This window comes from Meriones unguiculatus, chromosome 1 (genome assembly GCF_030254825.1).
Source record: "Meriones unguiculatus strain TT.TT164.6M chromosome 1, Bangor_MerUng_6.1, whole genome shotgun sequence".
NCBI classification, from domain to species: domain Eukaryota; kingdom Metazoa; phylum Chordata; class Mammalia; order Rodentia; family Muridae; genus Meriones; species Meriones unguiculatus.
Window position 1 is genome coordinate 8,271,576 of NC_083349.1, and position 18,122 is coordinate 8,289,697.

The window sequence follows — 18,122 nt, forward strand, 5'->3', positions numbered from 1 at the left end:
CCCTAGCCTCATGTTCAGTGAGTCAGACGGATTTTCAGAGGCTATGTTTCCTCTATCTTAAGGGTCAAGCGGCCCCACTTACCCTCTCCAGATGTGCTGGGATTCTGAAGGCACGGGGACATATGTGACACATCTTGTTCCTTTCCTTGTGTGCTCCAACTTATCTAAAACCACTGGAAAAGCGTGAAGCATTGACAGGCTGTGGTGGTGGGCTACAGCCAGTCAGCTGCTTTCTACTGTGGAAATCCTGGTTTAGATAGAGGGGGTGCATGTTGGTCAAAGCAGCTCCTGCCTCTAGCTGCCTAAAGCTCTCTTCTCTTCTTCCTAGGGAGGTTGGTGTGCTGGCTACTTAGTCCTTACTGGGAAATGGGCTTTTAAAATTGGGATTTGGGGAGGGACAGTGCTCTCCAACCATCTGATTCCAGCAATCACTTTCTTTCCTCATCTCAGAAGGAGCCCAGAGCCTGGCTCGGCCACCTTACCTTCAGTTCCCGAGACATATGCTCCGAAAGTCTTTTCAGCAGAGGCCAGAGATTTGGGAGGACCAGAAAGGTCAGTGACACACAGGCTTTGGGAGCCTGTGACACCTTTCTTAGAAAGATGTGCTGTTGACTTCACAAAGGATAGTCGTGTTTGTGTGTTTGAGAGCATCTCAAGTAGCCCTGGCTAACCTCAGATCCATTAAGAAGCCAGGGATGACTTTGGATTTCTGATCCTCTGCTGAGACATACCAGTAGTCCTAACCTAAGGAAGCTGAGGCAGAAGAATCAGGAGTTTGGGCCTGAACTACATTTAAGACCCTGTCTCAAGTGTGTAGGGAAGTGGGACTAATAACCCTTTCTATCCTATGTGCACCTTAGGAGTGTCTGTAATAACTCAGAGCAGCACTGTTGCCAAGAGGGATGTTTGCTCCCACACCTGAGCCTTTACCTGTAAAAACAAAACAGTTCCACCAAGCTGCAATTCACACAGCATATAATTCACTCATTTAAAGTCTGTGGACACATACCCACACACAGACACAAGACACACAGACACACACACACAGCACAAGTCTTAGTGTGCCTAGAGTTCTGTGGTAGAGGCCACAAGCAATTGCAGAACACTGTCACAGACACCCAAATAAGCTCTGCAGCCCCTCGATGTCACCCCCGAGTCCCCTGTGTCCTTAGCCTAGGTGCCCACTAATCTAGCTGGATGCCTTTTGAGGCTAATGGGTCAACCTTGCTTTAATCTCCGCAGCAAGGGTAGCTGGTCACAGTGGAAGCCACCCTCCACAGAGATCTTCAGATAAGGAGGGCCGATGACAAATGGAACCATGTCACTCAATCCTCACTCCTTCCCTACTCCAAGGCCACCTGTGGTCCCGTAGAAGCTGCTGTTTAAATTTATCCTTCGGGGATAGAGAGGCATTGTGAGGCACTATAGAATGACATTAGGAGTAAGCTTTGCTGACTATCTAGACCTTTGGTTGTTGAGTTGTGTGTGTGTGTGTGTGTGTGTTAGAAAGAGCGAGAGAGAAAGACACACACACACAGAGAATATGTGTTAGAGTCTAAATTAGTACCTGTGTCATGTCTCCTGCCAACAGCTGTGGGTGTTTTGCAAATTGTTTGATTCATATTTTCGCATGCTAAAAGAATGCATGATCACCTGTTTTTTGAGTCTCAGCACTCCCCCAGCTCCCAGCTGCCTCTGCTGCCTCGCCAGCCAGGGCAACTCCCACGACTCTCGGCCAGCACATGTGGCCTGAGCTGAGCAAACATCTCGTTTGAACAGTGGCCTGCAGCACTCCCAGGCATGTGTCTTTTCCATTCCGACTTTAGGTATAGGAAAAAGATCTGTGTAGCCAGGAAATCTCTTCTGCCCCACAAAAGACTGCCTCAACCCCTTCTCAATGCCTTCTCAGCATCCACAGGCATTTAATCAGCTTCCTGGGGAAGCTCTGGGCCAGTTACAGAGTCATCCCATAAACAGTTCATGGCTCACTGTTTTAACCACTTTAGAATTTTAAGTTGTATTTTCTGAATAAATATTAGAAATTAGGGTTGTTGTTGTTTTTGCCACATTTGTAAAGTAAAGAAAACCAAAAGGAAAAGAGAGAGAGCTGAGGAGGTGGCCCCATAGCTAGGAGCTCACACTGCTGCCCTTACACAGGCCCTGAGTTCTGTTCCCAGAGCACACCTCCAGCGGTGGCTCACAACCCCCTGGAACTCCAGCGCCAAGGGCTCCAAGGGTACCTGTACACACACACACACACACACACACACACACACACACTCGGGGGGGGAGAATTAAAAGTAAAAATTTTAATTGCTGGGCAGTGGTGACACATGCTCTTAATGCAGCACTTGGGAGGCAAAGGAAGGCAAATATCTGTGAGTTCGAGGCCAGCCTGGTCTACAAATGGAGTCCAGGACAGAAAAACCCTCCCTCTCTCTCTCTCTATACACACACACACACACACACACATTTATATGTACATACATATAAACACACATAATCAAATTAGTTTCTTTTTTTTTTTTGGCATCTTTAGTGAGCTCCCCAAATGTTAAGATGGCTAGAGAAAGATGGCTCAGTGGCTAGGAGCATTTGAGACCCAGGTTCAGTTCTTGGCCCTTACAACATGACTTACAGCTGGCCCTAACTCCGGTTCCAGGGGATCGAGCATTTTCTCTGGCTTCTTCAGACACTAGGCACATAGGCACTACTCATACATACATGCAGACAATACGCTCACCATTATAAAAATAACATAAAATAGAACAGGTACATCCATGGGCTTTGCATGTGTGGATGACATCCTGTGCAGATAATCTGGCTTCAGAACCCGGTCTTCTTTGGCTCTTAAAAAAAAAACAAAGAACAAACAAACAAAAAACCTACAGAATGGTAGAAAGTTGGCCTGATTTGTGCTTGCAGCTCCTACTCTGGCCACTATTAGCTGGAGCCCTGGAAGAGCTCTCCACCCTGCCAAGACAGGTGACCTTTGGCACCTCCCAGAAAAGATAGCATCTGAGTAAATAGACCCTACAGGCTTAAGGGACAGAGATCTCTGGAAGGTCATGGCTCAGCTCTGCCCAAAAGGAATGCGACACAAACTACAAGGGTAATCTTAAATTTTCTAATAGCCACATTACGCACAGGGAGAATTAGCCTTACATTTTATTGATATGCTGTTACTTATTTATTTATATTTTTGGTTTTCAAGACAGGGTTTCTCTGTGTACCCTTGGCTGTCCTGGAACTCACTCTATAGACCAGGCTGGCCTCGAACCCAGAGATCTGCCTGCCTCTGCCTCCCAAATGCTGGGATTAAAGGTGTGTGCCACCATTGCCTGGCACATTCTTGTTTTTTCATATTGAGTTTTTAGTATATACTCACAGCACATCTCAATAGTGACCTGACCCAACCAAGCTTCAGCAGCCACACATGGCCAGTGGCTACTATCTTGGATGCTCTTGGATGCCACTGTGTTTACATATTTGACCCAGAAGGCTGCACCTTCTGAGAGGACCCTAAATGCCCCTCTCTCCTTTGGCTAGAAATCTCATTCCTACCGATCTTTCACAGATGAGGAGGATGCTTCTTCCTACAAACCTGTGTGTCTCGGGAAGTATGTATGGCCCTGAGAAACTTCTGCCAAGGCCAGAGGGTACATGACTGGGCCACTAGGCACTGCATGTAGGTCAAAGCCAGCATGGCTCTGGGAGAGTGTGGGTGGATGCTGTCAGAGGCTGTGTGATAAAAGTCAAGGCCAAGATTGACTTCGCACCCTCTCTGCTCCTCAACAGTTACACAGAAAACCTCGGTTTGTCTGTGGGATGGTAATGACAGCAAGTAAACCCGCTTCACCAGAGGGTGGAGTCAAGCGCCGCACTGGTGTACTCTGGGACTTGGTAGGCTAGGCTTCTGTGGTTTTGTGACAAGCTTTCCGAGCTTGATGAGCTCAGCCACCAAACATCTCTCTGCAGTGTGGAGACAATCCCTAGGATCTCTGTATGTGCACCGAGACGAGGCTCCAATTTACCAATTTCTGTTTTCCAGAAATGAATTTTTTGCAAGTGAAAATGTCTTGGAAGGCAGCAATGCTCACCACTATACCACCAACACCACACCAACCTCAAATACACCACCACACTGCTCTAAGATACCAGAATGAGAAAGAACACTTCTTCTTACCCCCGACCCTCCCATAGCTCACAGTAATCTTGCCTGACACCAGCTAACTTTTCTTTGAGATAGTTTTTTACTGGGATGCTTGATGTATCTTTTTCTTGTGATGTATATTTCAGTATCAACATAATGTTTCAAGTTGCATATCCGATCAAAGCCAAATCTCTACTCTCTTGTTAGGAGGTCGGAGGAGTTGCTCCCTGGGAATCTATTGAATTAAAAAATCTTGCTAAGTAGGGATGACAGCATCTGTCATCCTCAGTATCTTAGACAAGTGTTCCACCCCTGAGCCACAGCCACAACCAGTCTTATTTTTGGTATCTCAGACATGTCACTTTTATTCTTTTGGAACAAAAGGGTGAACTGAAAATCTGATCTCACATACCCATGTAGAAGTGGTGCTGTCTGTCTGTCTATCTACCTACCTACTTACCTACTTACCTCTTGGCTTATAATATCCAAATGGTACTGTTGGTGACAAGTCACACTTTGCATCTTTTCAGCCATACTCACCCATTCTGAGAAGCCCGCTCAGGCAGACGATTTGCAGAATATGTCTGTACTTTGTGTAATCCTAATCTGGACAGAAGCTTGAGACCTGGAGTCAGAGACACTCTTTGTTGAGGTTTGATTTGATCTCAGCATTCTAACTTATCTTCCGTGCTTATGGAATATCTAGATTTTGACATTTTGATTATCAATGTTTAGGCAAGTGGTTCTGAATAAGTTTTGGACACTGCCGTGTAGTCCATGAATTTTTTACTTAAAGTTAGGCGATATCTTCAGTTCTATTTGGAAAATGGTTGGCAAGGCATCTTGTCCAATTATTAGCACATTTTCTTTTTAAGACAGGGTCTCATTGTGTAGCCCTGGCTGACCTGGAACTGATATGTAGACCAAGCTGGCCTTGAACTCATGAAGATCCACTTGTCTTTGGACCATGCCTGGCTCAATTATTAGTGCATTTTAAGAGAATCAAAACATGTTCCCAGATGCTCATGCTTTTTGTGTAGACCTAGGCTACTCACAAAGGGCAGCTGGGTTGAAAAGTTGAAGGGAGAACCGAGAGACAGCTGGCTGCTTGCCAAGGAAGCCCTGGCGGGACCCAAAAGCCACAGGGCGGTTTCTCCTCTTCCCTCCCACGCCATCTTCCCACGTGGTCTCTGCGTCTTCCTTCTCTCTTCATCCCTTCTAAAATTACCAGCAGTGACACCAGGTTTTCAAGTTAAGAATAAGGTTAGTGGATGCCACAGCTGTGCAGATTAAGGAAAAGAAAAAAATTCCCAACCAGGTTCCTCAGCAGAGAAAGCAATGATAACAACACTTATGCATGCACACACACACACACACACACACACACACACACACATACACACACACACACACGCACACACACACGCACACACGCACACACGCACACGCACACACGCACGCACATGCACACACACACACTTGTGCACACACATGTGCACTGAGCCTCTTGACTTTGTTTCATAACAATATTCTTCTAACATGATAGACTGTTGGGAAGACAGACTCACTCACGTCTCTGCTGTCAGCCTTAGAGGAGCTGCCTGGCTTTTTAATCCTCCATTTCCGTAGCTATGAGGTAGGGCAGTAAAACACCTTCCTGGTTGGAGAAGGGAGCTTTCAGGACACGGCCTGGTGTGCAGTGGGAACTTTTCACAAATGGGAAGGTGCTACTCACCTGGAGGAACACGGGTCACAGGACTAGGAACGGAGCCTGACTCTTGTCACATGCCACTGGGCTCCACTCATCTTGCTCCGCCCACAAGGAGCCCTGCCATGGACTTTGAACATAGATCAAAATGTACTTAGGAAACCAAAGGCATCGGGCAGGCAGGGCGGATTGGTGTCACGGCAGCGCTCAGTCACCGTGAGCAGTCCTATAAAAGAGTCCAGGAGCCCTTTCCCATGTAGCCTTCACATTCTGAGGCTTTTGTGTTTCACACTTATGACCAATTTCCTAAGGGATGAATCCGTCCTTTGAACAGGTGCCATGTCTCTTTATGAGGTGCCAGTCTCCTCACAGGCTGAGGTGAGAACACAATTACCTTGAGTAACAGCTCTTCCATCTTTGTAGCCCTTCTGCTGTGACCCCTGCCTGCACTACACCTGAACCCGATGCAGCTCCTTCACTGGAAAGGCCAGGCTGGTCTCAGGACAAGGTGGTCATTTTCTAAATTGTATGTGGCCAGGCTGGCGTATCTCTTCTTGCAGCCTTTCATTATTGTCGACAGGGGAAGCTACACTCAGGATTGAAGTCGGCCTTGACTCAGGAGGAAGGTTTGGGAAATGGGTGTTTTATACACTTCCTGGTTGGTGCTGGAACAGAACTTGGAGCATTCTTGTCAGGCCTCATATTACTAGGAGGAAACTGAGGCTCTAAGTAGGGAAAGCCTGGGGTGCAGAGGTAGAGCTGGCCTCTGGCCATGTTAGCACCTACTATGGTGCTCCTTCTGCATGCGTGGTCTGGGACGGCAGGTCAGGGCTTACTCTTCCTGCCAATACCAGCCACATTAACACTCCCTCTAGACCTTCCAGAGAAGACAACAAAACTAGGGTTAAGAGTAGGGCACTTGCAGACAGGATATTGGCTGAGTTCAAGGTCTAGGTCAGTTCAAGTTCTATGACCTTAGAGACTGCTGTCACCTTTTCTGAACTTGTTCAATGAACTGTGTCACGGGGCCATAAAGTGAGAATTGTGGCATGGTTAGAATACAGCGAGACTGTGTCGATGACAGCTGACGTTAAGGTCTCTATGTAAAGGTCTCTCACTTAGCTCCCTCTCAGGACAGAAATGTCCTCACACCCAGCTTTGCCCCTTGTGTCTTCTCAGCCCGTAGCGAGGCTCTATGTGTGTCCATCTATTTTTTCACAGGAGAGATGGAGGCTCCAATAGGTAACCTGGTCAGAGAGCTTGGACTAGAACCCTCCAGGAAGCTCTTTAGATCTCAAGGGTTTATTTTTAAATGCCTGCCATTAACCCAGTAGATTCTTGAGGCAGGTGAGGGCCCTTGAATCAGCATGTCCATTGAAGCCTTCTGTGGTGATGGAATGTTCTTTACCTCTTCTACCTAATACAGCTTTGTGTACTTGTGTGCTTGTAATGAGGCCCTACTGCTGAGAGCTGGAGATGTGGCTCAAGAGTTAAGATCGTTTGCTTGGTTGGTTCCCAGCTGCTATGTGGTGGTTCACAGCCATCTGTCACTCCAGGTCCATGGGATTTGACTCCCTCTTCTATCTTCAGCAGGGTACCCAGCATGCACATAGCGTTCATGCATACATGCAGGCAAAACACTCATCCACACAAAATAAAAATAGATAAATGTTAAAAATCGAGGCGAGTGCCAGTGAGAACCCAAATTGTTAGCTTAGGTTAATGGGGCTGGAGGCTTTTGTCTGGGGCAGCCCAAACAGAGTCCATAGTTTTGGCAGTCTATAAAAGAGCCCAGTCTTCACCATCGAAGCAAGAGTGGATCCTGGGAGTGGAGCTCTGGAAGTGTCTCACACACCTGTTGGTGTTCAGGTATTAGATTCTTCTTCCCCACTTCCCCTTTCCTCTAGCTGCCTGGCTCTGTGTGTGGTGAAAACTAGGGCCTCCTCGCCCATGCTGGGCAAGCAACCTACCCCAGAGGCCCATGTCACCCTGGGAATGTGTGGCTATAAGATAGAATGTGATATGTGTTTATGGTACTACTGCTCGGTCATACGGGCCAGCAGGAAGGATCTAGGAAGTATGCTGAGCCCGAGATTCTAGCTTTGCTTGCTGACCACACACTCAGGCCTGCCTGATTCTGAATTGTCGGCCTTGTAAGGCAGCCCAGGTCACCTGGGCAGCTGGCACCAAACAGCAGCACCAAACAGGAACCCTCACTGCCTACACATCTCCACATGGCTGTATCTGCCAGGGTGCTTCTCTCTGGTTCCAGGGAGAGCCAGAGTGGACAATGGTGCTGTTTTTTAGTTAATGTTTCTGTGTTGTTCTTGTCCTGAGAAACTGGCAAGGTCAAAAAAAGGGCTTAATGTGCAAGATCAGCAGGCTCCAGCCCACAGCAGCTTGATGCTGATTTTTGTTTTTCTTTTTCCTCCCTCTTTCCTCCCCCAATACCCTAGCCCTCCTTGCCTAGTACCCCTACCCCCACGGTCTCACTTTTAGCACTCACTGTGTATTCCAGGCTACTCGCAAACCCATGGGAGTCCTACTACCTCAGCCCTCCAAGTGCTTGGATTACAGAGCGATTCACCATGCCCTTGTCTTTTTTAATGCTTCTCCGTTATCTGGTGTTAAATACTTTAGCAGCCCATGGAGTCACATGGAGATGCTGAACACATATTTCTGTTTGCAGAGAAGGCCCTTGAACGGGGCTGTGCTGCTTATTGCTTTGGGACGTGAGGGGGTTGGGATAAGACTACCAGAGATAGTCTGGTGCAGAGATCCCCTGCGGAGCGGGCTGGAAGGCGCTCTGGTGCTTGGGGGCTTGGGCCAGCCCTCACTTCTCAGGCCAGCTTCCCTATATCTGAGGAGGATAGCAAGACACTGCAGGTGTTTCAGGTAAGCAGGGAGAGTGCAAGGGAAGGTCCAGGACATGGAAGAAATCAGCCGGAGGCAAGCTCAGCTCCCACTCTCAGCTCCCGACCCTCATGTTGGGAGGTGACAGGAATTCACTCAACCTCAGTGGCGTTACAGGTGACAGGACTGACTATCTCTCTTGGAAAGGAGTGCCAAGATGAGAAGCAGGTCAGCAGAACACAGGGCACACTGCCCCAAATCAGCTCCCAGGGACCGTGGCTTTAACAGAGCAGAGGCTGTCAGCTCCTGTGGGCTGTGTGGACAAGAAGCCTGTCCACACAGGCCGTGAGAATCTTGAGAACATTGGCGTTCCCATAGCTGACTCAGCAGTTACCTAGTGAGTGTGTGCCAGGCTGTGGGCTGAGAATGAGCAGCCAGCGTCCGTCCCATTAGGGAAGTCCATCCCATTAGGCACAGGCTCCTCCCCTTGGAAGGATATGGGATAGATAGCCAAATGCATAGGCAAGTTGGTTCACTGCAGCTGGGTGGTGCAAGTGGTGTGCCGAGGCCTCTCCTAGGGCTCACCTGAGGAGTCAGCCCTGGGTTCCTGTCTGCTCCCCAGGCGCCTTCTGCATAGGCTAGCATACCCTCTACCTGCTTGAGCTGCTTACCCACAGGGTGGGAAGTTGGATGCCAAGGTCCTCAACTCTTGGTCTAGTCATAGCAATGTGGATAGACAGTGGATCTTGGCCTCCAGCCAAAAGGTGATGACACATTCATATTCCTTAAGGAACTTGGGCTTGGAGGGCCTGGATCTTGGTTACCTAGCACCTGATACTCTGTGTGACTCCCTGCGTCTACTGAATAATTAAATGCAACCAGCTACCAGGCAAACTTGGGGTCAGACCAGAACTTGAGAGGCAGCCAGGTCGGCTGCTAGCCTCTTCCAGCTTAGGCAAGTTCTTGAGGCCTGTTTCCGCATCCAGAACAATGACCTCAGAGAACTACTATGTAGATTACATAAAAATAAACGTATATTGGGGGCTAGTGAGTTGGATCAGAGGGTTAAGGTGCTTGTTGCTAAACCTAATGACCTAGACCCACATGGCTCAAGGACAGAACCAACACCTGCAAGTGGTACTAGGGTCTCCACACATGCAATCCCACATGTACACATGCATACAGGCCTAGCAAACCAATAAAACATAATAAAAACAGCATGTATAAAGATCCTACCGGAGTTCCTGTGTAAGCACCTAAATATCAGGGGTTGTTTTCATTGATAATATTATTTTATCATCATCACCACCATGTGGGTTGGTAATTCGTTAAGAGACATGAGTAAAGCAGTAAAGACTGTATCTTTACACAGCGGCCAGCAGAAATTTGCTGAAGTTCACATGCGTCTGCTCTGCATTCCCTGGGTTGTGTGCCAGTTCCCTCCCATTGCCCCCATCCCCCATCCTGTAGCCACAGCCTTTACTGTTACAATACTGTATTGGAGGCAAGGTCAGACCATCAGCCTTCATGGGGAAAGCATTCTCTTCCTTGTGGAAACCAGGGCTTTGGGGTTAACCTCTCACCAAGAGCGGCTGCAAAAGGCTGCAAGCTAACATTAGTGGGTGAGCCAGGGCGCGGCAGTGGGAAGGGAGCCCCGAGCTCCTTAACCAGGATACTCAGGGCTGCCAGCCCACCCAGGCCTCCTAGAGAGTGGGGAGTGGAAAGTATCTGGCCCTGCTGCCTGCTGGCAGATGACCAAGCAGTGGGTAGTAAATACTCATGTCCGGAACTGGCAGACAGGATTTGGGGGAGGGTAGGAATGCCAAGCCTGGGCTTGAGGAGTCAGACGTAGGCCAGACTGCCTTATCAGGCCCCCTATGGAGGATATCTTGAAGAGGCCTCTCTGGCTTATTTGTCTGATAGTAAGGATACTGGCCTTTGCAACGGAAGTCATTTCATGACTGGCTCAGCCATTCACCTAAAGCTAAACATATCTGCAGGAACCTTCAGCCTCCTCATTTTACAGAGAGGAGACCTGAAACCCAGAGAGGGTATATGACTTCTCTGAGCCTTTCAGGGTGTCACTTATCTATCCAACTGTCATGGGATGTGATTCTTTAGCATCAGCCCTGCTGGGACTGCAGCAAGCTGGTCACTCCTTCGCAACATAGGGAGGACTGCCAGGGAGGACCATAGGAGCTGTTGTTCTGGATTGTCTTTTGGAGGGATTATCCAAGGTAATCTTGACCTCGGATAGTGCCCAAGGAAGCTGCTCCTGCAGGTTCGCTCTGGCTCTCTGTAAAATAAGTAGGCTGGTGGCTCTGTACTGTGCAGTCGGCTCTCCTTCTCTGTGTCTAGTTGCTTTCGCGGGAGAGGATTGCAGGCGAGCAGTAAGGGGGCACTTGCAGCCTCTCTCATTTACAGGGGTGTGGGGAATACGTGGAGTGCTGACAGGGGAGGAGAGCCTCGCTAAGAGCCCCCCAGGGAAAAGATCTGCGGAAGCCTGAGCTCCACCTCCTGGCTCCCAAGTCTGCAAGCAGTCCATTGAGGAAGCCTCAGAGGACAGGACTGTCTGGGTCAAGTTTCTCTGTGAGCAGTGAGGCCGTGGATCCCTCAGAGATACTGTGCTGTTTCTCAAAGGTCACTGCAGGGCTTGGCTTGGTTTTGCCTGAAAATGAGAAATGTATCTTAGAGACCACCACGCCCCACCTAGAAACAGCTTTGATACCTTTTAGTTTCATGTCATAGTGTCTGTGGAGGGGACTCTGGGGAAATGAGACCTAGAAACGACCCCCGATGGGGGAAATCTTTGCTTTTGGAATTTTTTTTTCCTTCGCATTTTGTGTGTGGGAACTAGGGATGGTGCAAATAGGAAAACTGGCTTCAAAGCCTAACCAAGGTCATTTATGTTCTCTCATCGGAGTCCCTCTCCTTTGTTACAACAGGGTGGAGAAATGTGAAAATACCGAGGTAGGCGCATGCTTGAAGGCACTTGTAAGCAGGGGCTCCGGTGGGTCTGACATGCTGGCCCGAGCCACACGCTCTCATCTGTGTGCGTGTATGTGCATATGCATGCTTGAGAGAGAGAAGGAGAGAGAATGTTGTGAGTGTGTGTGGTGCACATGCCCATGTGGAGGCCGGAGGAAGGCACTAAGAGTCCTTTATCCCTCTATCTTATTCCTTTGAGGCAGGGTCTCTCCTTGAGCCTGGAGCTCACCGTTTTGCATTTTTCAGCTAGGGTGGCAGCCAGCAAGCCCTAGAGATCTTCTTAGGTTTGCCTCCCCAAGTAACAGTAATGGGTTACAAACACAGGTTAGCCTGCTCCTGGCTTGTTACGTGGCTGCTAGGATGCAAACTGGTTCTTGTGGCTGTAAAGCAAGTGCTCTAACCCATCAAGCCATCTCTCCATCCCTCTGCTGACCCTTCTACCTGCCTCGCCCCTCCCCCTATTCCTGGGCCTAGAGGGGACCACATTCTTCTTGAAGACAGTAAGATGTCTGACAGATGAGGCTCCTGGAAGATCTCCCATTTCTCCAACTACCAAGAAGTCCTTTCAGTCCTTGTCCACATAGAGGTTTTGTTGTTGTTGTTGTTGTTGTTTTTTCTGGAGCCTGGCTCCAATTTGAAGGCAGGGACAGCAGTGTCCTGGTTTGTTGACTGGTACTTCATCTTTTGCCAAAGAGCTTGGAAGTTTTTTTGAGCTGAGAAGATCTGGGTTCAAGTCTGTCACTTATTCGTGGTTAGTACAGTTGTCTCGTACTTAGTCTCTTCTGGTCTATTTCTTTATCTATTAAATGGGTATAAATTTGGTGCTTACATAGTGAGGACTCAGTATCATGGTATGGGAAGGGTTTGCTCAGGCTGGCTCAGCCCCGAATGTATGTGATAGAGTGAGCCTTCCAGGGACAAGGACCATGCCAGACCCCTCATCTTTGGCACAATGGATTACACAAAGTTGAGCCTCACCAGATGCTTGAAGAATGGTGTGTCTTGCTCGCAGATACGGCGTGTCTGGATCTTCCATCAAGAAGAAAACCTGTTGGCCAAGCTAGTTCAGCAAACAACAAAACGGCATGGTTAGAAGTCATTCACTCGCTTCCTAATCGAGCCATTCACACTTGTTACACAGGGGCTTAGTCTGGGCACTCTGGCAGCCTCTCACCTTCAGCAGTGCTGACATTTTAGGCTGGCTAAGCGTTGTGAGAGGCTCTCAAAGGATGTCACAGGCTTAGGAGGATGGCAGTAGTAATAGAAGTCAGCACCATCTCCCAAATTATGGCAGGCAGTATCTTTCCAAGGAGCCGGGAATTTGTGAACTCTGTGAAAGCGCGAAGCCCTAAGTTTGATCCCATCACCCATGTGAAAAACCCCAGCATTCGGAAGGCAAAGATAGGCTGATTAACACCGATTCCTAGTTCTGATTAGCCAGCCAGCCTAGCCTAATTGGTGATCTCCAGGCCTCAAAACATAGTGGACCGGGCTGGAGAGATGGCCTAGTGATTAAAAGCATTTACTCCTCTTCTAGAGAACACATACTCAGTTCCTAACAACCGTATCAGGCAGCTCCCAGCCACCTATAACTCAGTTCCTAAAGGATCTTCTGCCCCTGGCTTCTAAGGCCACCTGCATTCAGGTGCACATACCCACACACAGACCGCATACATACATACATACATACATACATACATACATATATTAAAAATAAGAAGAATAGCCAGGTGGTGGTGGCACACACATTCACTCTCAGCACTTGGAGGCAGAGGCAGGCAGATCTCAGAGTTCAAGTCCAGCCTGGTCCACATAATGAGTTCCAGAACAGCAAAGCCTACACAAAGAAACTTATCTCAAAAATAGATGATGATGATGATGATGATGATGATGATGATGATGATAATGATGATAAAATTAAAAACATACAAGGTGGATAGCACCTAAGGAACAATGCCCAGAGCCGACCTTTGGTCTCCACATGCATGTACCGGCACATATATGTGCATATCCCCCAAAAGTCTCTGAGGGGGCAGGTTGCTCCCTGCAGAGCCACAGGTCAGAGTTCTGATGCCTAACACACAGCCCCATAGATTAGGGGCATCTCCGGGGAGCCTGCAGAATTCAGTGTCTCAGGCACTGCCTCAGGCCTGCCTGGCGGGCATCTGCATTCTAGCAAGGTTCTCTGTGACTTTTCTACTCGTGTGCCACCCTTGTCTTTGCTGCACACTGACATTTTCTGAGGAACTCTGGAAAGTGCTGATAGCAAGAGCTGGGGACCCAGCTCTGTGACACTGTATTTGCCTAGCAAGCCCAAACCCCTGGGATCCGTTTTGTAAAAAGCCACCAGAACCTCATGGATACTGCCCAGGATGGCTGATTTAATGACACAGTGCATGCAAGACGTGGAAGACTGTAACTGTCCCAGTTGAGGCCGCCCAGTAGTCTTTGGATGCTTAGTGTTTAGTAGAAGATGAGGTGTGTGCAGCGCCGCTATGGAGAAGGCATTGAAACCTCCCTCACCTAGGTCCTGCCCAGAACTTGAAGCACTGCCCTCGCCCGTTAGATGTCTTATTTCCCATCCTTGCCCTGATAGCACATGAACGTACGGCTCTGTTTCCTGGAGAAGGCTTTTTGCCTGCCAAGGAAGACAGTATGGATTCTGTGTTTAACACTTAGACTGGGCTGAGTTCCAGAACAAGAGCACCTTGACTGTGGGAGCTGGGGTCAGCACCTCGGTTCTAAACGCATGCTGGAGCAGTACAGGTGTGAAGTGGGTGCTGTGGACTTCGTGTGCCCACAAGGAAAACCCAGTGACCACACCTACAACTTTGGACAGACTGCTACCATAAAGCGCCGCCCCCCTCTCTCTCTCATGTGTATTTTGGGTTCAAGGCTGGCCTTTCACCCTAACATGGGTGGAGGCAGTGGCTAAATTTTTCGAAGGCCTGAGAAATCTGTCTCTCGGCCCTACAACCAAGCGTGGCAGTGTGACGGTCGAGGAATGTGCCTTGCTGCTTAACAAGACTCCATGGAATGTGAGGACTTAGAAGCCCAAGCAGTGCCTCTTTCTGGAGAATATAATAAAAAGTTCCTTCAGGTGCACTAGTGAAATGGGCACTGTGTTGTGAGTGTGAGGGCTGAGCCCTTACAGCATGAAAGAGAGGACGCTGGTCCTGGGTTTGTTATGATCCCCTCCTTTCCAGGTCTGCAGAAAAGTTACAAATATCCCTTCGTTCCTGTGGGCTGGGGAGGAATTTGGCTTCCGAAGACACACAGGCTTGTTCCGTGTGGCCTTGTAATGTCATCGCTCTAAGCCTGGTTCCTCCTGTGTCAACTAAGGGTCACGGCCATGCCCACCACAGGCTCACTGTGTGAATTAAAGGGGAGAAGAGGCATAACTACCCCTAAGAGTGTGGGTTACAGGGCCAGTGCTCACAAAGCTCACCTGATATCAGGGCCAGGAAGATGTCTCGGCCAGTGGTGTGCTTGCAGCCTAAGCGTGAAGACCCAGGTTGGAATCTCCATTACTCACGGAGGAGTGAGGCATGGTGGTGTAACCCCAGCGCTGGAGGGTGGAGACCGGGCCATCCCTGAAGGCTGCTGGCCAGCCGAGCTAGTCAAATCCAGGCATCTTATGTTCAGCGAGAGACCTTGACTCAGTAAATACAGAAGTACAGCGAAGAGTGACTGAGGAAGACACTGGACATTGACTTCTGGCCTCTCTACACATAAGAGCACACATATATACGCGTACACACACACAGACACGGACACACAAGCTTAACCTGATAGGCAGCATTTTTAAAGGGGGAAAAGGTTTGCTTTGGTTTGCAGTTGGGGGAGATTGCATCGTTGTGGAGAATATGTGACAGCAGGCGGAGAAGGCACAGTGGCAGGAGCAGGAGGCCAGCATGTCACATTGCATTGCTGCTTAGGAAGCAGAGGGTAAACAGGAAGTGAGGCCTTGCAATAAAGCCTCAGGGTGCACGCCCAATGACTCACTTCCTCCAATGAAGCAGCACCTCCTGAAGACTCAAGCCTTTTCAGGTGGCACTCCAGCCCTTGAGGATTCAGTCTATGACCGGCTGGCTCCACACGTTTAGGCCTGTGGTGAGGGAGCAGATTATGGTGAAAACACACTATGGAGCAGGAAGTGACTTGCTTATTAGAAATGGTGCTGCAGGTGAATAGGGAGAGAAGGTGCAGAGACCAGCTGGAGCTGCTGAAGGCTAGCCCAGAAAGGCTCCTACCCATGTCACAATGTAAAATGCATTCAGTTTGCCTCTAAGAGCTGCCAAAAATTTAAGGGTCCCAGCAGTGCACAAAAACAACATTCAGAGTCTCAATTAAGATCCAAGGAAAGGCGGGCAGTGGTGGTGCATGCCTTTAATCCCAGCTCTCAGGAGGCAGAGGCAGGTGGATCTCTGGGAGTTTTCTGCCAGCCTGGTCTACAGAGTGAGTTCAAGGACTGCCAGGGCTACACAGAGAAACTCTGTCTCGGAGCCCCCCCCCTTCAAAAACAACAACAACAACAACAATATTCAAGGCAAACTCTTAGCTGTAAACAATGGTTTCAAAGACTTCTCTACTTTATGGTTAGCTATGGCCATATCAATGCCCTATTTCTTGATTTCCGTGTCGGTCAGCTCTCTGTTGCTATATAATGTACAATTCCAGAGGGGGAGGCCACAATGGTGAAGAAGGTGTAGCAGCAGGAACAGGAAACTGGCTGTTCACATTTTATCTGCACACAGGAAGCAGAAAAAGCCACATACCTTTCTTAAAATAAGGACTTCTATTGTCTTTTTGGCTTTCTTTGACTGATTATTAGTGGGGAGCACACTCGCTGAGAAATCCTAGAGTAATACCAGCCAGTTATTTGAGACTCAGCCAATGTCTTCCCTCTTCTGGAAAAATCTCCCCACACCCAGTGCTGGGGTAAGCGTTCATTTTCAGTCTGTCCTGTGTGGCAGCCATCCTGTCTTGGCTGTAGGACTGAGCAGAAGCCCTGCTGCCTACAGCTTTAATCCTAGTGTGCTACAGGTGGCAGAGGACGTGGAACTGCGGGAGTGCTCCCCTTCAGCGGAGCAGAGCTTATGTCGTCTGGCATGCGTGACCGCCAAACAGGAGCCCTGTGAGTCTCTGCAAATAATGTGCTGAAACTCGGGCTCCCTGTCTTAGTGACCCCGTGTGTTCATTAGCATGTCAATTAGACTTATTTTGGACTTTCAGCCTCCAGCATGGAGGGAGTGTGTTCCTCGTCTAGAGTCCCTGCTCTGCATTCTGCCTTCCCTGTCAGTGATAGCCAGCCTCCCGTGTTTCCTGATACAGGCCTCATCACAAGGGTTTCTCCGTGTATGAAACTGTGGAGTACCGTGACCAAGGAGGAGCCTTGGCCCAATGCAAGAAGCAAGTCCTTGGATAGTGTAGAGTTTCTCTCCAGCCTCCCGTAAGATCTTCTAATTGCTCACAGGGCAGTGCAGGGCTCCGACACCTGTCAGTATTCCAGGTTTCATACTCTGGCTTCCTGCCTCTCCACTTGGCACAAAGCCTGTCTTTCAAGGCAGGGTCCTGTCTTTAACATCTTATGTCTCCATGGGCACTAGGAGTACTCCGTGCAGGGAGTCAGGGATGTGAGTAGCTAGTGGGCACTTGTGTGTTGGCCTTAGCGGAGTGCAGTCTCTAGGCTGCCTTCCATCTGCACTCTCATCCCACTCATCCCCTCTCACCCCAGTGCAGCCCTGTTGCCACAGCAGAGTATTAGCAGAGGTGCAATGCAAACAGAGCAAAGCCTCTGTGTCAGGCCTGTTTGTGTTCCGGAAGACTCCACCCCCTCCGTCATTCTTTCTCCTGCTTGCCTTTAGAAGGACCTCTGTGATTAAACTGGGCTCTTCAGGACACTTGGATAATCCAAATTAATCCCCTTATTTTAAGGTCAGATGACTATCTTCCTGACTCCACCTGAAAATGTAATTTTCTTTGCCATTTTTTCTGGTTTCTTTTCTGTTTCTGTGATAAAACATCCTGTCCGAAAGCAGCTTGGGGGAGGAAGGGTTTATTTCAGCTTACGATTCCAGGTCACACTCCATCATCAGGTGACACCAAGGCAGACATCCAAAGAACTCGTTCACACCACATCCACAGTCAGGAGAAGAGAGAGATGAATGTGGCCTGCTTGTACAGCACACGGGGCTAGCCATGCCTACTCTTACAGTGAACTTCCCCAAACCAGGAAATAGCATCACTCACAAAGGGCTGGATCTTTGTACATGAATTAACTGTCTGAATAATCCCCGATACACATGCCTACAGGCCAATCTGATCTAGACAATTCCTCAGTCCGGATGCTTCCCAGGTGTTTTCAGGCTGTGTCGAGCTGACAGTTAAAACTAACCAGCACATCCATGTTCACAGAAC

General features: G+C 48.9%; 1 protein-coding gene across 3 annotated transcripts in view; it reads left to right on the plus strand.

Moving 5' to 3' along the window:
- Tacc2 (transforming acidic coiled-coil containing protein 2) overlaps window positions 1–18,122 on the plus strand; it is a 181,457-nt gene that overhangs the window by 46,760 nt on the left and 116,575 nt on the right. For 2 of the 3 annotated variants that reach the window (XM_060381074.1, XM_060381076.1), the window contains one exon: window positions 451–552. The exons of the other annotated variant lie outside the window; for it this stretch is intronic. In XM_060381074.1, the coding sequence (XP_060237057.1) occupies window positions 451–552 (102 nt within the window). The remainder of the gene's footprint in view (window positions 1–450; window positions 553–18,122) is intronic. 3 annotated transcript variants of the gene reach the window in all.